Source organism: Bubalus bubalis, chromosome 4 (genome assembly GCF_019923935.1).
Source record: "Bubalus bubalis isolate 160015118507 breed Murrah chromosome 4, NDDB_SH_1, whole genome shotgun sequence".
In the NCBI taxonomy this organism is placed as follows: domain Eukaryota; kingdom Metazoa; phylum Chordata; class Mammalia; order Artiodactyla; family Bovidae; genus Bubalus; species Bubalus bubalis.
In genome coordinates, this window is record NC_059160.1 from 63,170,705 (window position 1) to 63,188,165 (window position 17,461).

The 17,461-nt window shown below is 49.7% G+C and overlaps 1 protein-coding gene across 1 annotated transcript; it reads left to right on the forward strand.

Moving 5' to 3' along the window:
• The first annotated feature begins 216 nt into the window (after positions 1 to 216).
• On the forward strand, positions 217 to 14,267 carry ESYT1 (extended synaptotagmin 1). The gene is made up of 31 exons (XM_006075050.4): positions 217 to 723; positions 2,327 to 2,368; positions 2,540 to 2,674; positions 2,782 to 2,855; positions 2,973 to 3,045; positions 3,201 to 3,290; positions 3,497 to 3,552; positions 4,117 to 4,240; positions 4,328 to 4,504; positions 4,623 to 4,705; positions 5,000 to 5,048; positions 5,179 to 5,265; positions 5,368 to 5,460; positions 5,685 to 5,756; positions 5,933 to 6,019; positions 7,164 to 7,313; positions 7,802 to 7,954; positions 8,090 to 8,266; positions 8,422 to 8,504; positions 8,629 to 8,677; positions 9,016 to 9,105; positions 9,237 to 9,332; positions 9,585 to 9,656; positions 9,755 to 9,841; positions 11,713 to 11,853; positions 11,932 to 12,083; positions 12,190 to 12,288; positions 12,373 to 12,504; positions 12,582 to 12,687; positions 13,045 to 13,094; positions 13,268 to 14,267. Exons 1-31 carry the CDS (start codon positions 322 to 324, stop codon positions 13,305 to 13,307), a joined length of 3,321 nt encoding a protein of 1,106 aa, XP_006075112.3. The 5' UTR covers positions 217 to 321; the 3' UTR covers positions 13,308 to 14,267.
• Positions 14,268 to 17,461: the final 3,194 nt, after the last annotated feature.

Below are 17,461 nucleotides of genomic sequence, written 5' to 3' on the forward strand. Positions count from 1 at the left end.
ATGACATGCTAGTCTTTAGCCTTTTACCTCCTTTTCCCGCCATCCCGGGCCGCCCATCTTGGCACTCAGGTCCAATCAGGAAGGTCCTGCTTCTCCCGAGCCCTTTCCCCCTCCTCGCGGAAGGGGGCGGGGTTTCGAGCTTTTGACTCCACCTTCGTCTATGCGGTGCGGACCAACCCAAATAGACAGAACGAGGGGGCGTGGCTTGAAATCCCCTCCCCCATTCTGGGGTTTATGGTTTGTAAGTGGGGGAGCTAGTCGCAAAACTAAGCAACCTCTAGCTGATCTCTGGGTTGGGCGGGTCCTCCCTGAGGTGGCAGCATGGAGCCCTCTCCTGAAGGCAGCTCTAGCCCTAGCCCCAGCCCCAGCCCGGTGGACCAGCCCTACCCTCCCTCCGACCCCCCTGACCAACCCACCACTGCTCACGCAAAGCCAGAGCAGAGTTCTGGGGACCAACCTGCCGGCCCAGGAGCGGCGGGTGAGGCCTTGGCGGTGCTGACTTCGTTCGGGCGGCGGTTGCTGGTGCTAGTGCCGGTGTACCTGGCCGGGGCAATGGGACTCAGCGTGGGTTTTGTGCTCTTCGGCCTCGCCCTCTATCTGGGCTGGCGTCGGGTCCGCGAGGAGAAAGAACGGAGCCTTCGAGTCGCACGGCAGCTGCTGGACGATGAAGAACGGCTTACGGCGAAAACTCTTTACATGAGCCATCGAGAGCTACCTGCCTGGGTGAGCGACCACCTTCAATCCTCAGTGCAGAATAGCCCCCTTTTGGCGCCTCAGTTCGAGGGCTCTCCCTATCCTTAAAGTCAGCTCCCCACCTTGGGACGATGAGCCCCAGACTTACCCCTTTGGCCAGCTAGCCGCCTGCTTGCTGGGACGCGCCACTCTTGGGAGCGACTATCCACCCCCTTCCGCACGCCCGGATCCCGATTCTTCCACAAAATCAGGACTTCTTCCTCCACGCTTAGGCAAGAACAGTAATAACATCTGGGAAGCCCGTCTCAGGCGTGGCTCTTCCTCCAGCCTACCATTCCAATGCCCCTCCTTGTTTCTGGTGCCATTCACTCAGCTCCTGGGCATCCCCGTTCCGGTGGCCGCTCAGAGGGTTTCCTCCTCTTTCCTGTCCTCCCCAAGACTTTTTTTTTTTTTTTTTTAATCCATTTAAGGCCATAAGGTTTTTCTCCCTTTTCCCGCTCTTATCCTCGAGTACCCCGAGCCCCTCCCTGGGAGCACTGCCCAGTCGAGGCCCCGCACCTGGACAGACCCTCCGACCCTCTTCTTTTCAGCCTGTGGTGGCTGGGCCACGGAACAGCGGAGGCGGCTGCTGGACAAAGGGCGGGGGTGCTGGGGGGGGGGGCGCATGCGACTGCTGCAGTGCCCGCTGCCCACACTCCACCGCCCCTGGCCGGCCCCACCCTTTTCCGGACTGCGGGCTGCGCTTGCTGGGTTGAAGTTAGGACCCGTTTTCTTCGCCCCCTCTGCTGTGGTGAGGGGCCCGGATGGCTTCTCTCAGGCCTTGCAGGTGCCCAGCCCGTTATCCAGCCCCTCCCGGCCCCTCCCTTCCCGCTCCTCCCAGCAGAGCTGCCCGTCTAGGGAAAATTAAAGTTGACACTTGGCAGACATATCCATGCTTCCCAGACTCTGAACTGGGGAGGAGAAAGGGGGAGCAGTGGTCCCACAGGACTTGGAGCCCAAGCAGCAACTGTTTCTGTTCATCCTCTTCCCTAAAGCGAGGAGAAATTAATCTTCCTCTTAAAGCGACTACCCCTCCTCCTCCCCCAGTATAAAGCACAGGTACACTTCCTTTCCATGAAAGGAGTCACACTGATTAAAAAGAAAGAAGACACCAGCCTGAGCCCAAATAGCTCTTCTGGCCCCTCCCTAACTCAGGAGCCGCTTCCTGCTTCACCTCTTGGTGTAGAAGCAGTGGTTCCCAGGGCAGAAGGAAGGCTGGTAAAAGGAGCCAGGATCCCAGGATTTCCTCCTCTAACTCTGATTTGTCAGGACCTTCCCCTCCAGAAAGAATGTGCTCTTCTCTCCCCTCCTCCTCTCCACCTCAGCAGCTGTCCTCATTTCATACCCTGGAGCTATCTGCAAAGCAACTTTGTGTGGCCAACTCTGTTGGCTCCCTTTGTTAAAGAAACCTCAGTGCCCCCAAGCCCAGTGGAGGACTGAATCCTCAGGACATCCGGCTCCTCCCCCAACCCCTGGGTGTGAGGAGGCCCTGTCACACTTATGTTTCCTCAGAGGGCAGCCAGTAGGCATCTTAGCAGGAAACCACAAGCAAAGGATAGTGCTCATCACTATCTCCATTTTTTTCCACCTCCAGGTCAGCTTCCCAGATGTGGAAAAGGCTGAGTGGCTCAATAAGGTGAGGGTTGATTGTCCTGGTTTTTGTTTTTCATGAGGGGGAATAGGGTTCGTCTGTCTTGCCAGACCCTGCCACACTTGAATTGTAGCCTCCCCACGGGGAGGATTCTAAAGGAAATTGCCTTTAGAGGGAAAGCAAGGCTCTTCTGTGACCAGTTCCCTTTCCTCCCAGATTGTGGCCCAGGTCTGGCCCTTCCTGGGCCAGTATATGGAGAAGCTTCTCGCTGAAACTGTGGCCCCAACTGTTCGAGGATCTAACCCCCACCTGCAGACATTTACATTTACACGAGTGGAACTGGGTGAAAAGGTACTTGTATAGGAGGGGAAGGAATGGAAGGGAAGAGATGGGGACGGGGGAGGCAGGTGGCCTAAAGGGGTCTTTCCCTTCCCTCTCAAGCATTCATCTCTCTACAGCCACTGCGCATCCTTGGAGTCAAGGTTCACACTGGTCAGAGCAAAAAACAGATCCTGCTGGACTTGAACATCAGGTACTGCCACTTGTCACTTTTCCCGGGTCCCCTTCCTGGTGACTCTGACTGCTTTACTCCCCTCACCCCACTTCAGCCTAGGATTCACCCTCTGTTCTCTTTCTTCCCAACACCCAGCTATGTAGGTGACATTCAGATTGATGTGGAAGTGAAGAAATACTTCTGCAAAGCAGGAGTCAAGGGCATGCAGGTAGGGCACATGCCTGGGGCCTCCACAAGAAGCCTTTTCCTGGAGTTTCAGTAGATGGGGGAAGTGGGAGGTTGGGAAAACCAAGGCTGGGGAGGTCTGGGAGGGGAAAAAGACCTTTTCTGAGGAAAGGCTTGATTCATTTCTTCCTTCCCCAGCTCCATGGTGTCTTACGGGTGATTCTCGAACCACTCATGGGGGACCTTCCCATCGTGGGGGCTGTGTCGATGTTCTTCATCCGACGCCCGGTAAGAGAAGACATCCAGGAGCAGCAGGGAAATGCGGGAAGCAGAGAGGACTGGGAGGTAGAGGATGGCCACCTCATCTCCCCAGTGGGGAATGGGGGAGGGAACTGACACACAGGCTGAGAACTGGCAGGGAACTGGCAACAGTTGTATGGGAATGACTATACCCCCGTGTGCTGTGTCCTGATCCCCCTGCTCTTTGCTTCCAGACCCTAGATATCAACTGGACGGGGATGACCAACCTGTTGGATATCCCAGGACTCAGGTATCAAGGACTTACTGAGCACCTGCTAAGTGTTCCAAACCTGATTTGAAGGTTTAAGGGGTACAGAACGGTGAAAGATGCAGCCGGGAGACTTCCCTGGTGGTCCAGTGGCTAAGACTCCGACCTCCCAACATAGGGGGCCTGGCTTCCATCCCTGGTCAGGGAACTAGATCCCACATACCACAACTAAAGATCCTTTGTGCCACAACTAAGACCCAGTACTCCAAATAAATATTTAAAAAAAAAAGAAAAATGCAGCCGGTTTCCTCTAGGAGCCCTGAGAAGTTTCATACTGTGGTTTTTCTCCTGTGGAGACTGCATTTTGGTAGAGAATGAAGAGGGCTACGGGATCCTCAGCAGGGACAAAGGGAGAAAGAAGAGCTGGATGGCAACGAGGAAGGGACTGAGCAGGAGGTGGGAAATGGGGGTAGAAGAGTAGCGAAAAGGTATTCTCAAGAAAGACCTTCCCTCTAGCTGTAGGTCTCTCTCGGTGGTGGGAAACATAGTTGGGGGTGGGGAAACAGGGACCCTCACACTCACCTCCTTTTCTACTCCCCCATTCAGCTCCCTCTCTGACACCATGATCATGGACTCCATCGCTGCCTTCCTTGTGTTGCCCAACCGATTATTGGTGCCCCTTGTGCCTGACCTTCAAGATGTGGCCCAGTTGCGTTCCCCTCTTCCCAGGGTATGGCCTCTCCCCCTAGATAGAGCCTTCGCTCAGGAACCCTGAGGTGGGTCTTTAATTTCTCACAGTCTGATTCCTACCCTTCAGGGCATAATTCGGATTCACTTGCTGGCTGCACGAGGGCTGAGCTCCAAGGATAAATACGTTAAGGGCCTGATTGAGGGCAAGTCAGACCCCTATGCGCTTGTGCGAGTGGGCACCCAGGCATTCTGCAGCCGTGTCATCAATGAGGAACTCAACCCCCAGTGGGGAGAGACTTATGAGGTGGGAGAGCCAAGGAGTGGGGGGAGCATGGTCAGGTGGGGAAGTTCCAGGAGGTGTTGAGAGAAGATGCTGATTGGATGCTGCTCACCTACAGACCCTTACCCTCTGTGTTCCTCAGGTGATGGTGCATGAGGTCCCAGGACAGGAAATTGAGGTGGAGGTGTTTGACAAGGATCCAGACAAAGATGACTTTTTGGGCAGGTGAGACTCTGCCTACGTTAGGAGTCTAAATCCCCAGGGCCACTGACATCCCAGAGGTAATCCTTTTCCAGGCCAGGGGAATAGTAATCATTTTCTTTCCCAACTTCTCACCCTTCATCCCCACCATGCACACATACTTAAATACCTCCTGAGTGTAAGAAGGGAGTCTGAGATCTGCCAGTTATTTCTGGGTGAGAAGCGGGCCAGTGAATGACATTCTGCTAATTATAACACTCTCTTCTTTTTTCCCTTTCCCTTTCCCCATCATTACCACTACCATCCCCTCCCCCACAGAATGAAGCTGGATGTAGGGAAAGTATTGCAGGCTGGAGTAATGGATGAAGTAAGTTGAGAGAAGAGGAAGGTGGAGGGTAGTGTCCCCCATTGTGTAGACAGTGGTTACTGCATTGGTGGGGAAGAAGTTGGGTGGGTTTCTGATCCTCTACCTCACTCTCTTCTACCTCTCCCTCCAGTGGTTCCCTCTTCAAGGTGGGCAAGGCCAAGTTCACTTAAGGCTAGAATGGCTTTCGCTTTTGCCAGATGCCGAAAAACTGGAGCAGGTAACTAATGTGCAAAACAGTAAGCTAGCAGGGGAGAAATAGGTAACTAGAAGCATGGGGGACTGAGTGGATGAAGGTCTGACCATGACCACCCCGCCGCAGATTCTACAGTGGAACCGTGGAGTCTCTTCCCGCCCAGAGCCCCCATCGGCCGCCATCTTAGTTGTTTATCTGGATCGGGCCCAGGATCTTCCTGTGAGTGTGGCTTCTGAGGGCAGGTGAACAGGAAGCCGTGGGGTCAGCATTCCCACACCCTCCCTTGCCCCTGACCACTGTGCTCCAGTAGCAACAGCATGTAAACATGAGGACTCCACAGACGGGATCAGAGTCACCTCAGGGGACTCTGATGAGAGCCCACCTTCCTTCACTGAAACACAAAAACAACCAAGATGGTGACTTCTGAATTCTCCCACCCGCAGCTGAAGAAGGGGAACAAGGAGCCCAACCCCATGGTACAACTGTCAATCCAGGATGTGACCCAGGAGAGCAAGGTGAGGGCCAGGACAAGGATACCACTGTGGGAGCATTGTGTGTGGGGACAGGAGGAGGCGGGACTATTCTTGGGATGAAGTGTTCCCTTTAGGCTGCCCATAAGGGCAAGGGTTTTCTGGAGAAACAGAACTGGTACTGGGCCATGTACCCTTGACCGAGTCCTGCATACCTCCAGGCTGTCTACAGCACCAACTGCCCAGTGTGGGAGCAGGCCTTCCGGTTCTTCCTGCAAGACCCTCAAAGCCAGGAGCTTGATGTGCAGGTGAGTTACAGGTCCTCCTGGATACGCTATTCTGTCTTCCCAGGTCTGCACCATTTCTTCTCTGCATCTTCTCCTTTGATCTCTTATTTTCTTGGGGTTTTTTTGTTTGTTTGTTTGACTGTGTGGCTTTCCAGGTCATAGTTCCCTAACTAGGGATCAAACCTGGGCCATCTGCAATGAGAGTATGGAGTCCTAAACCACTGGACTGCCAGGGAATTCCATGATCTCTATTTTCAGTCCATCTACCGAGACTCTCCACCTCTTACACTCTCCACGTTTCCCCACCCATCTCTCTAGGCTCATTCTTATGATTGAGAACTGTGTACTTCAAATGAGTGATTTTTGTGCTTTGTAAATTATGCCTCAAAAAAAATATTTTTTTAAAGAGAAGAACATATTGAGCACTAGTTTGACACCTAGCATTTTTTTTCTGGCATATTTTTATTTTTAAAAGTTTTTAAATTTAAATTGGAGTATAGAGTTAGAACGACATTGTGTTTCAGATGTACATCAAAGTAATTCAGTTATACATATTCATATATTTATTTTTCAGATTTTATTCACATATGTTATTACAGAGTATTGAGTATGGTTCCCTGTGCTTAGAGTAGGTTCTTGCTGATTATCTCTATCACAATATGGTAGTGTGCATATGCCAATCCCAACCTCCCAGACATCTAGCACTTTTAAGGTCATAGAAAAAGCATGTACACAGTATCTGCTGTCATGAAACTTACTGGCTAGTTTCATAGAGGAGACAAACATATATAAGGAAAGATGATTCAGCATCAACCAGTGGGAGTTAAATACCCAAAGTATAGTACTTAGGATGGCTGGAGAAAAGTACAGAGGCTGGAGTAACTAGAGAGACTTTGTGACAGAAGTAGGATTTTCAGAGGGACTGCAAGTATCAGTAGGATTTAAATAGGCAGAGAAGAGCAGAATGAGAACTTGGCCAGGTAACAAGACCAGAAAGAGCAGAGGAGGAAGGGACCGTGGAGTGGACAAAGGACTATAAAAGGATGGCCCGGAGTGGAGCAGGTTTGTGACTGGCACAGAGTGAAGCTGCAGCCACGTCACATTTCCATAGTGTACCTCCCTGTTCCCTAATCTTTCTCTCCATCCCCTCTTCCTGTGCCTACAGGTGAAGGATGACTCCAGGGCCCTGACTTTAGGGGCACTGACCCTGCCTCTGGCTCGCCTGCTGACTGCCCCGGAACTCACCCTGGACCAGTGGTTCCAGCTCAGCAGCTCTGGCCTAAACTCCCGTCTCTACATGAAACTAGTTATGAGGGTATGGAGGTGCAGAAAGTGCTATGGGCGGAGAAGGGCCTTGTGGATTCCTTGTGGCATTAAGAGTAAGGAAAGGTGACTCGTTCCTGGGTTTCAGCACATACACACAAAAAAAAGTAAGGAAAGGGAACTTCCCTGGCGCTCCAGTCGCTTAGACTCTGCACTACCATTGCAGGGGGTGCAGGTTCAATCCCTGGTCTTGGAGCGTGCAGCCAAAAAAAAAAGGGAATCCTCTGCAATGAAATGATCTAGTATATGTGGAAGCATCTAGCAGACACACAAAAAGTTTGTTGATCTAACTGGGGGAAGAGGTGGTGTCTGAGTAGGGTGAGTGTGGAGGGAACCCTCCAGAGATGAGCCCAGCCAAGGCAGGGACCTAGTTTCCCTGTCAGAGTCCCTGCTCTGCCTGCCAGGCCCCACATACCTTGCCTGCTGATGGCTAAATTTTGATTAGCCACTTTGATTTGACAATCACTCTGCCCTTCCCAGCTCTTATACTTGGATACATCAGAAGTGCGGTTCCCTGCTGTGCCTGGTATTCCTGGGGCTTGGGACCTAGATGAGAGCCCTCAGACAGGCAGCAGTGTGGATGTCCCACCTCGACCCTGTCACACTACTCCTGACAGTAGCTTTGGGACGGAGGTAAGTCTGTATCCAGATAGGACTAGGCTCTATTTGCCCACTGTAGTCTACATGTGCAAAACCTGTTTCAAGACTGGGTCTGACCGGTTTCTCTCTTTGACTGCCATCTGGTGTCCCCATCTGTCCCTTTTGCAGAATGTGCTTCGGCTCCATGTATTAGAGGCCCAGGACCTGATTGCCAAAGACCGCTTCTTGGGGGGATTAGTGAAGGGCAAGTCAGATCCCTATGTCAAACTAAAGCTGGCAGGACGAAGCTTCCGCAGCCGTGTTGTTCGGGAAGATCTCAATCCCCGTTGGAACGAGATCTTTGAGGTCAGAATTGAAGGCTAGAACTCTTCCCAGTTCTGCCCCATCTTTCCCCCACCTCTGAAAGTAGTCCAGAAAACTTCTGGGGTTCAGTTGACTGGAGGGGGAATCCAATCATTCGGAGAAGAAAAGGAAATGATTCCACTATTTTCTTCCACTAGGTGATCGTCACATCAATCCCAGGTCAAGAGCTAGAGGTTGAGGTTTTTGACAAGGACCTGGACAAGGATGACTTTCTGGGCAGGTGAGAGGGTGAGGTCCGATGAGGAAGACAAGCTGGGTCTTGTAGACCAGGACGTCTGGCCTCGTGGGGACAAGAGACTTGGCTCTTGACCATAGACCTTAATTTTAATCTTTCTACTCTACAGGTGTAAAGTGAGTCTCACCACAGTCTTAAACAGTGGCTTCCTTGATGAGGTAAGCATGAAATGAGAATCAGCAATCCCTTGGGACTTACCTGGCAGTCCAGTGGTTGACTTCACCTTCCAGTGTGGGGCGTATAGGCTTGATTGTTGGTGGGAGCTAAGATCCATATGCCTTGCAGCCAAAAAAAACCAAAAAAATTAAAAACCTCAAAAAACATTAAAAAAAACAAAAAAAGAAACAATATTGTAACAAATTCAATAAAGGCTTCAATTATGGTCCACAGATGGTATATTAAAAACAAAGAACAGTCCCTCCTGATCCAGTTGCACATCTCATTCTTATGGTCCCTGTCCCACACACTCCAGTCTTAACCCTGCCTACTTCCACAGTGGCTGACCCTGGAGGATGTCCCTTCTGGCCGCCTACACTTGCGTCTGGAGCGTCTGACCCCCCGCCCCACTGCTGCTGAGTTAGAGGAGGTAAGGAAAGATACTGGAAGAAGGAAAGGACCCAGGGTGGGTCAAAGTAAGCTCTTCTGTCAGCTTTCAAGGCATATGCCAGCCCTCCAGAGTATCAGTTACCACCCCCCAGTCCCTGTGTCCTCCCCTAGGTGCTGCAGGTGAACAGCTTGATCCAGACCCAGAAGAGTGCAGAACTTGCAGCGGCCCTGCTGTCTGTCTACCTGGAGCGCGCTGAGGACCTGCCGGTGAGATCTGCTCCCCACACCCCATAGCTCCCAGGTCCTTCTATATCCCTTAGGTTTGGATGCTCCTGGTGTATTTGGAATAGTAAATTGCAAATTCCTCTCTCCCAGGGTGGTGCTGGGATGGGAAGAATTGTCTGCCCAAGGCCAGGAGGGTGGTGGCTGTCAAGTGGCAATAGGGATGTGGGCCGCTGGCTATGGGGCAGGGAATTTGCCTTAACTGGGACACATTTAAGACCAGTATTTGCTTTACAGCTCCGAAAAGGTACCAAGCCTCCCAGCCCTTATGCTACTCTTGCTGTGGGAGATACGTCTCATAAAACTAAGGTACTTTATTGGGAAATGCTGCAGGACTAAGAATGGGAGGGCTGAGAGGAATAGAGGAGAAAATGTCAATCACTGAGGATCCTCCTCATCTCCACCAGACTGTTCCCCAAACGGCCACCCCTGTCTGGAATGAGAGCGCCTCCTTTCTCATCAGGAAACCAAACACTGAGAGTCTGGAGTTGCAGGTACTATAAACTCATCCTACAAACATTTACCAGATTGCTGTCACAGTCTAGGCACTGAACCAGGCACAGGGCATTCAGAGATAAAAGAGCAAGTTCTAATCTTTTTGGAGCTCATACTCCTTTTAGGAGAAAAATAACCAGAGAATACTTCCAGACTGGTAACTGCTGAGGTAAAAGGCAGTGAGGGGAGAAGAGGTGGGAAAGGTGAGGGTGGATAGTAAGAAAGGCATCCTTAGCTTAAGGGTAGATAGGCCCTGACCAAGGAAAGGAAAGGAAAACCTTTCAGGCTAAGAAGGGAATGGAGGCAAATAATATATTATGGAGATAGGCAGGAGCAAGATCACAAGAGCTCTTAAAAATTATGTTGAGAATTTAGATTTTATCCTAAAGGCATAGGAAAACACTAGAAAGAATGAGAGATGACATCCAGACTCATATATTAGGAAGACTGTTGATGTCAGGGTAAAAGATGAGCTGGAGGAAGGCAACACTGGAGGCAGGTGGATCAGTTAAGAGACTGTTAAGAGTAATTGAAGCAAGAATTGACAAAGGCCAGATGATATTCAGCTGATATTTTGATATGGAGGGGAAGAAGTTGGGGAGGAGCAAAGAACAGTCTAGGTGTTAACTCCTGGGTTTTTAGTGTGGATGGACAGATAAAGGTGCCATTGCCAACAGAGGGAATGCACAGAGCAGGAATTTTAAAAACTGAGATCTCTGAGGACCATCCAAGGGGAGCCAGCCATTCGGAAGGTAGATCTCTGGCCCATCATGGGCTTCCTTCCTGTCCCTCTTGTTTGAGCATCATGAGCAAGCAACAGGTAGTAGCTGCAGTCACGAGCATGAGCACGATCTCTCAAGGTGTGTGTAGAGTGAAAAGGAGACAGACAAAGGTGGGATATGCTGGGCGCTGCAACAGATGAAGGGCAGATGGAGAGTAAGAGCCCTGAAGTACAGTGGGATGCTCACCAGGAAGGAGTGGGTTATAGAAGCCACAGGAAGTGACCAAGTGTTATTGAGAGGTAAACTTAGATGACTAAAAACTATTCACTGACTTTGAAAACCAGGAGGCACCGATGATTGGAACAACTTCAGGAGCTAGAATGGAGTAGAAACTAGATTCCAGTGGGTTGAAGGGTGACCAAAAAGTGATGAGGTATGGGAGGTGAAGAGAGGATGGGGGAAGTTAATATAGGAGTGCTGGGCTCTTTCTGGAGTAAGGAGTCAAGAAATACCTTCCCAAGTTGATAGAACAGTAAGTAGAGAATTACATGATAGAAACCAATAGAACTTAAAGTAATGCAGCTATTAACAACACTGACAGAGGTAGAGAAGAGATGTAAATGAGCTCCGTTAATCATCTTGCACAGTAGAGACTCAGTAGATAATAAAGCTGGCAAATATGAAATAGAGATATAGGCATATTAGTTTAGTTAGAACTATGCCAGTATAAGGAAAACAGGAAGAGCTCTGGTAGAGTGTGGACATGCGGGTAGGAAGGGCAGGAAGCAATTTCATTTTACTGTTCTTTTCCCACCCTGTGCAGTTATTACTGGGATAATTTATGAAAGCTGAGAAAGTAAAGATCATACAGTCTATTCTGGTTGAAAAAGGGAAATGGGGCCAGCAGCAACTATTACCACAGCTTCCCTGCGTCTTCATGAAGGGAAATCTCTCACCAAAACCACCCAAATGTCCAAGCATTTGGACCTGGAATGCCGGGATTAAATCACCTCTCTCCCTTTATTGACCATGCTGTGAGGCTTGCACTGGGATCGAACCTGGGCCCCAGCAGTGAAAGCACCCAGGCCTAACCACTGGACTGCCAAGAAGCTCGCTTCTCTCTTGATGACAGTCCTATTGCTTCATAGGTTCGGGGGGAAGGCTCTGGCACGCTGGGCTCGTTATCCCTGCCCCTCTCCGAGCTCCTTGTGGCTGACCGGCTCTGCCTGGACCGCTGGTTTACGCTCAGCAATGGTCAAGGGCAGGTGCTACTGAGAGCACAGCTCGGCGTGAGTGTGGGAGACATGGTGGGTGTGGGGAGGCGGGAGCAGAGGGCTGTGTGGCTCACGACCTTCTTGTCCGTCTAGATCCTGGCGTCGCAGCACTCCGGGGTGGAAGCTCACAGCCACAGCTACAGCCACAGCTCCTCATCTCTGAGCGAGCTAGAGCTCTGGAGTGGACTCCCTCAGGTCACCTCTTCAGCCCCAGAGCTCAGGCAGCGCCTAACACACGGTGACAGGTAAAGTGCTGGGACAGAAAGATGGGACTCAGTCAAGGATATAAAGGACAGGCTACGGACTCCTGAGGCACTGCCTGCTCCCAGCGCTGTCTCCATCTCTCCATAGTCCCCCTGAGGCTCCAGCCGGGCCGCTGGGCCAGGTGAAACTGACTGTTTGGTACCACAGTGAAGAACGAAAGCTGGTTGGCTTCATTCACAGTTGCCGGTGAGACCCCATCTGTCCACCCTCCAGGTTCTACCTGTCCCCCCCACCCTGGGTGGCCTTGTCACCTCCTTCCTCCTGTCACAGGGCCCTTCGACAAAATGGACGGGATCCCCCCGATCCCTACGTGTCACTGTTGCTACTGCCAGATAAGAACCGGGGCACCAAGAGGAAGACCTCACAGAAGAAGAGGACCCTAAATCCTGAATTCAACGAGCGGTCAGTCAGTGGGCTTTCCAGTGAAGAGATGGCAGGCTTGGGAAGGGCTCTGCCCCTAACGCCCAGTCCTTCCTCAGGTTTGAATGGGAACTGCCCCTGGATGAGGCCCTCCAGCGAAAGCTGGATGTCTCTGTGAAGTCTAGTTCCTCCTTCATGTCAAGAGAGCGTGACCTGCTGGGGAAGGTAAGAGGGCAGGGTAAAGGTGAGAAAAGTTGCTGGTGGAAAGGCTTGTAGTCCCTGTTAGGGAGGAGGCACCCTGGTGACGCTACTTTACAGATGTTCTTTACGGTACTTTACTACCCAATTTGGAGAAGGAAGTGGCAACCCACTCCAGTACTCTTGCCTAGGAAATCCCATGGACAGAGGAGCCTGGCAGGCTACAGTCCATGGAGTCACAAAGAGTTGGACAGCACTTAGTGACTCAACAGCAAACACTACCCAATTGCCTCTGTACCGGTTTGGGACCTGGAGTGTGACAGGGTGGGACGTGGTTTTTGGAGACATGAAAAGTAACGTCACCCCTACTACTCTCCAACACAGGTGCAGTTGGACCTCGCTGAGATAGACCTTTCCCAGGGTGCGGCCCAGTGGTGAGTACCTGATGAGCTGGCAATGGCCCAGGATGCTTAAGTAGGAAGGAAAAAGGATGTAAGCCAAGCTGAGAACCACTGATCTGAAGTAAAGAGCCCTAAGATCTTGTCTCATTTATAAGAGAACACAAGAGTCATCTTTTTACCTGAGCCTTCTCTGCTCGTTCCCACAGGTATGACCTCATGGATGACAAGGACAAGGGCAGCTCCTAGGAGCCAGGGATTTCTGCCTGACTGCTCTGTCTCCTTGCCTCGCCTCTTGCTGCATCACCGCCTCCATGCGATGAGCCTAAAGCTTGGGGCCCGAGGGTAGCGCCTGCACCGCTCAGCCCTCACCCTTCCCGGTCCTGTGCTAGGGCCTTTGCGCAACCAAAGAGCAGGACCGTATGTTACCCTCTACTGCACGGCCTTTATCCTTCCGGGCTCCTGGGGCAGGGACGTGAGCTGGCTATTTGCTGCTCCGCCCACACACTCTCCTTTCTGCCCAGCTCCTCAGGGCCTTCTGTGTCTGTGCCTGGCCACTGGCAGCACCAGCAGTGGCATTAGCTTATGCCAAATATAGCTTTTGGAAAGACCTTTTTTCTTTGATTGGATGGTCTCCTTCTTCCCAAACATGAGCAGTCAGGGAGAGAGGAAAGGCTAACCATGTATGCTGAGCGCCTCCTGGACCACTTCATGCAGCAAGTGTACCAACCCAACCACGTCCCCTTCCGTACCCACTTCCTCCAGCCTGTCCCGAAGATGACACCTGCTGTGTTGACTCAGGCCAGCCAGTCTCTGGATGGCTCTGGGAAGAGATGCATCAAAGCCTTCAGGTGGCCAGTGTCGGTCACGGTGTGAGCCTCTAGCCGGGGCATACAGAGGGCTCTGGAGGACTCGGGACAGCATGGTCAGTATTTGTCCAGGTGCCTCTGCTATTCAGTCACTGTCTAGAACTGAATCTCCTAATTTTGTCCCAACTCTGCCAATCCAACGTCTCTTACATTAAACCTTATACTCAAACCAGCTGGGGCTCTTTTCCTTAAGGGCAGAGAATCCCGCCTACCCATCAGGTGTTTATTCCAAGTGTCAAAAGCCTTTGTTCAGTTCACAAATCAGGTCTGTTTGTTTATATTTTTAACTGATTATCAGTTATTAAAAAAGCTGATTTATTATCTGCAGTGGTGACATCAACCTCGACTCCTGGCTCAGTACTGACGGCTCTGTCTTATTAACAGTCTCAGAAAGGACCCTGCACGTCCATGAGTTGCTTGTGGATCCTCATCAGAAAAACGATTCCAAGTTGTAGAACCTTGTAGTTATTTTCCTTGTAGTTACTCTCAGAGTTTTGGGGGGCCTCCCAACCAGGCTTTGAGAGTGTTTCCCTTTGCATCTCTGATCAAGTCAGCATGTACTTTCTCCAAAGATGTTACGCTGCAGCTGCTTAGACTTGGAGTTAGATTCCTAGAACCTTTGGTTCCTGGAGTCTAAATCCAGGCCGTGGGGCAGCTTCTGACTGACATGTTCCTTCATGAGAGTGAGGAGTGGGGAGGTAGGCAGGTGGGCAGGAGCTCCCTGCAGCTGAGACTGTGTCTTCCTCGGAGATCAAGTCAGGTGTTTAGAACCCACTGTGGTTGCAGCCAAGATTGCTGGTAGTGCTGAGGGTGCTCATGTGACCTGTGTGAATTCACTGTGAATTTCTGGTGAGAGTCATTCCCAGTCACGGTGCTGATGTCTATCACACATTCTCATCTTCTGAGCTTTCCAGGGAAAGGATTCCTAAGGCTGGTGAAGCTGGGAGCTCTGTGCCACGGCACAGAGTCACAGATGTTCAGCCACATCCAAAAGGGCTGAAGGCCCACGTGGTGGGCAGCTACAGGAGAAAAATTTTATACGCATTCAAAGCTGCTCACCCTTGGGGCTCTTCCTGGAATGCAAGTACAGAAGCTGTGCCCTATTCCCTCTAACTACCATGTGAAGGGAAAGTGAAGTGGAGGAAGAAGAAATTACTGAAAACTGGGTCACTGAAATAGGAACTTGGAGATTCCATAACTGCTTCAGGGGGGCTTTATCATCCTTCTCTGAAATCTTAGGATGCTGTCCACTGGGAGAAGAAAGGCTCAGGGAAAGAACTCAGTTTGGAGTTGTCAAAATCCACCTTATCAGCAAAAGCTAAATTTAAACTCTCCATGCCATCAACTCACTCAGCTCCAAATTTTTTTTTTCCAATAAATCTCTAGTATTCACTGATGGTTCTTGTGCCATCTCTACTTCCTTCCCATCAACGTAAGAGCCTTGGCCATGAGCAAAAAGTCTCTGTTGCCCTTCCCTAAACCCACAAACTTAACAGGTGAAAACCCCAAAACACAGGGCAGAGGAACTTATATTTCTAAGGTTTCTCATCTTATTATTCAATACTGGGCAGGTAGCCCAAGGCCTGCCGTTATAGCTAGCTTCTGGGATCTTGAAATGTGTGATTTTTAAGAAGCACTCTTTACCTAGTTCATCACTTCCAGGTAATTAAATTTCCAGAAAACTAAAGGACATGGCACAAATTCTCCCATCCCCGAAGGGTCTCTACTCTTGCCCAACCTTTTCAAGTTCAGGATACATAAGAGAAGGGTCACTGATTTACATACTATTAATAAACACAAGATGAGACACAATTTAACTGATGCGCTTATATAAAATGAACTAAGGGTTGTTAATCACAGCAATTACACAAATGCCAATTTGGTATTTCTTAAACAGCTGGCCGTTGACAGGCACACATGAGGCGCTACCTCTGCCAGAGAAAAGGCAGCGATGACAGCACATGGGCACTGTCACTGATGTTTACAAACACTGCCCTTTTGGAAGATGGCTCCATTGGCCGAAACAATGTGCTGCAGTTAACTGGACGTGGCAACACATCTGTCTACCTAACAGCCATTTGCTCCAGAGCATTCTCGGTGGCAGTGTGCCAGCCCCAAGGGATTAATCACAATCCTTTTTGCTGGATACTCACTTTCCCAGACTCCACTGCAACTTAAAGAGTGGCTCTGTGACCAGGCTGTGGTCAATGAGATGTAAGAGGAAGTCACCTGGGGATGGAGCGTCAGCAGAAGAAAGTCCTTGTTGCTCCCTCCCTTTCTGCTGAGTTCTTAGTGGAAAGATGTGCTATCTGGAGCTGCAGCAGATTTAAGGCCTGAGGTCACTAACACAAGGACGAAAAGCTAACACAATTACAGGAATAGCTTTTAAAGTAGGATTATAACTTGCTTTTTTTCCTCTTAACACATAATAAGCATTTTTACACTTCAGTAAATATTCTTTGAAAATATAATTTGTAACCGTTACAACATGTACAGTTCTAAAGAACAATTGCCCCATAGTTAAACTGATTCTGTATTGTCAGAAATAAAGGTAGTTCTGTTTTGTTATTCACTGTGGGAACACACAAAATTTATTTTTGGCCACTTGGTGTGGCTTGGGGGATCTCAGTTCCCCCATCAGGGACTGAACTCATGCCACAGCAGTGAAAGTGTGCAGTCCTAACCACTGGACCACCAAGGAATTCCCTGATGACAATATATTCTTCCAAACTGCATTCTAAAGGAAATTACGAGTTTTCTACTCCTACCAGCAATACACATATTTTTCTATATTCTTTTTTAGATATTACAACTTAAAAAAATCTTTGCCAACTGATGAGCAAAATTTTGCCTACTTTTACAGATTTTCCTGTCTCTTCCCTCACTGTCAAATTACCAATTGTCATTTCTTGGTGAAATCAGTAGGCATTCTCTCCAGCAGCAATTCCCCTACCTATCAGTTTTCCACTCCTGGCTTGGGATTCAGGTAACATTTGTGAAGCACTGCACTGGGAAGGCTACTGAAATGCAAAGGTACGACTACCCTAAAGAACTAAAAACCAATCTGACACCAAAAGCAAAGGTAAGAAAAGCAAAAAGAAACAAGTGGGAATGCATAAAACTGAAAAACTTCTGTAGAGCAAAAGAAACAATCAGCCTATTGAGTGGGAGAAAATATTTTAAAATCACTTATCTGATAAGGGATTTATATCCAAAATATATAAAGAACTCATACAAGTCAACACAAAATCCATAAATAATCTTTTTTTTTTAATGGGCATAAGATCTAAATAGACATTTTTCCAAAGAAGATATACAGATGGCCAACAGGTACGTGAAAAGGTGCTCAACATCACTAATCACTGGGGAAATGCAAATCAAAGCCACAATAAGATACTATTTCATACATGTCAGAATGGCTATTATCAAAGATAAGAAATAGGAGTTGGCGAGGATGTGTAGAAAAGGGAACCCTTGTGTACCGTTGGTGAGAATGTAAATTAGTACAAACACTATGGAAAACAGTATGGAGGT

What these genes read in the sequence shown, in the direction of transcription:
- ESYT1 (XM_006075050.4), top strand. Translation starts at nt 322, where the DNA reads ATGGAGCCCTCTCCTGAAGGCAGCTCTAGCCCTAGCCCCAGCCCCAGC. An exon ending in AGTGGGGAGAGACTTATGAG is followed by an intron (nt 4,505 to 4,622) that starts GTGGGAGAGCCA and finishes TGTGTTCCTCAG; the next exon opens with GTGATGGTGCATGAGGTCCC. An exon ending in ATACGTCTCATAAAACTAAG is followed by an intron (nt 9,657 to 9,754) that starts GTACTTTATTGG and finishes CATCTCCACCAG; the next exon opens with ACTGTTCCCCAAACGGCCAC.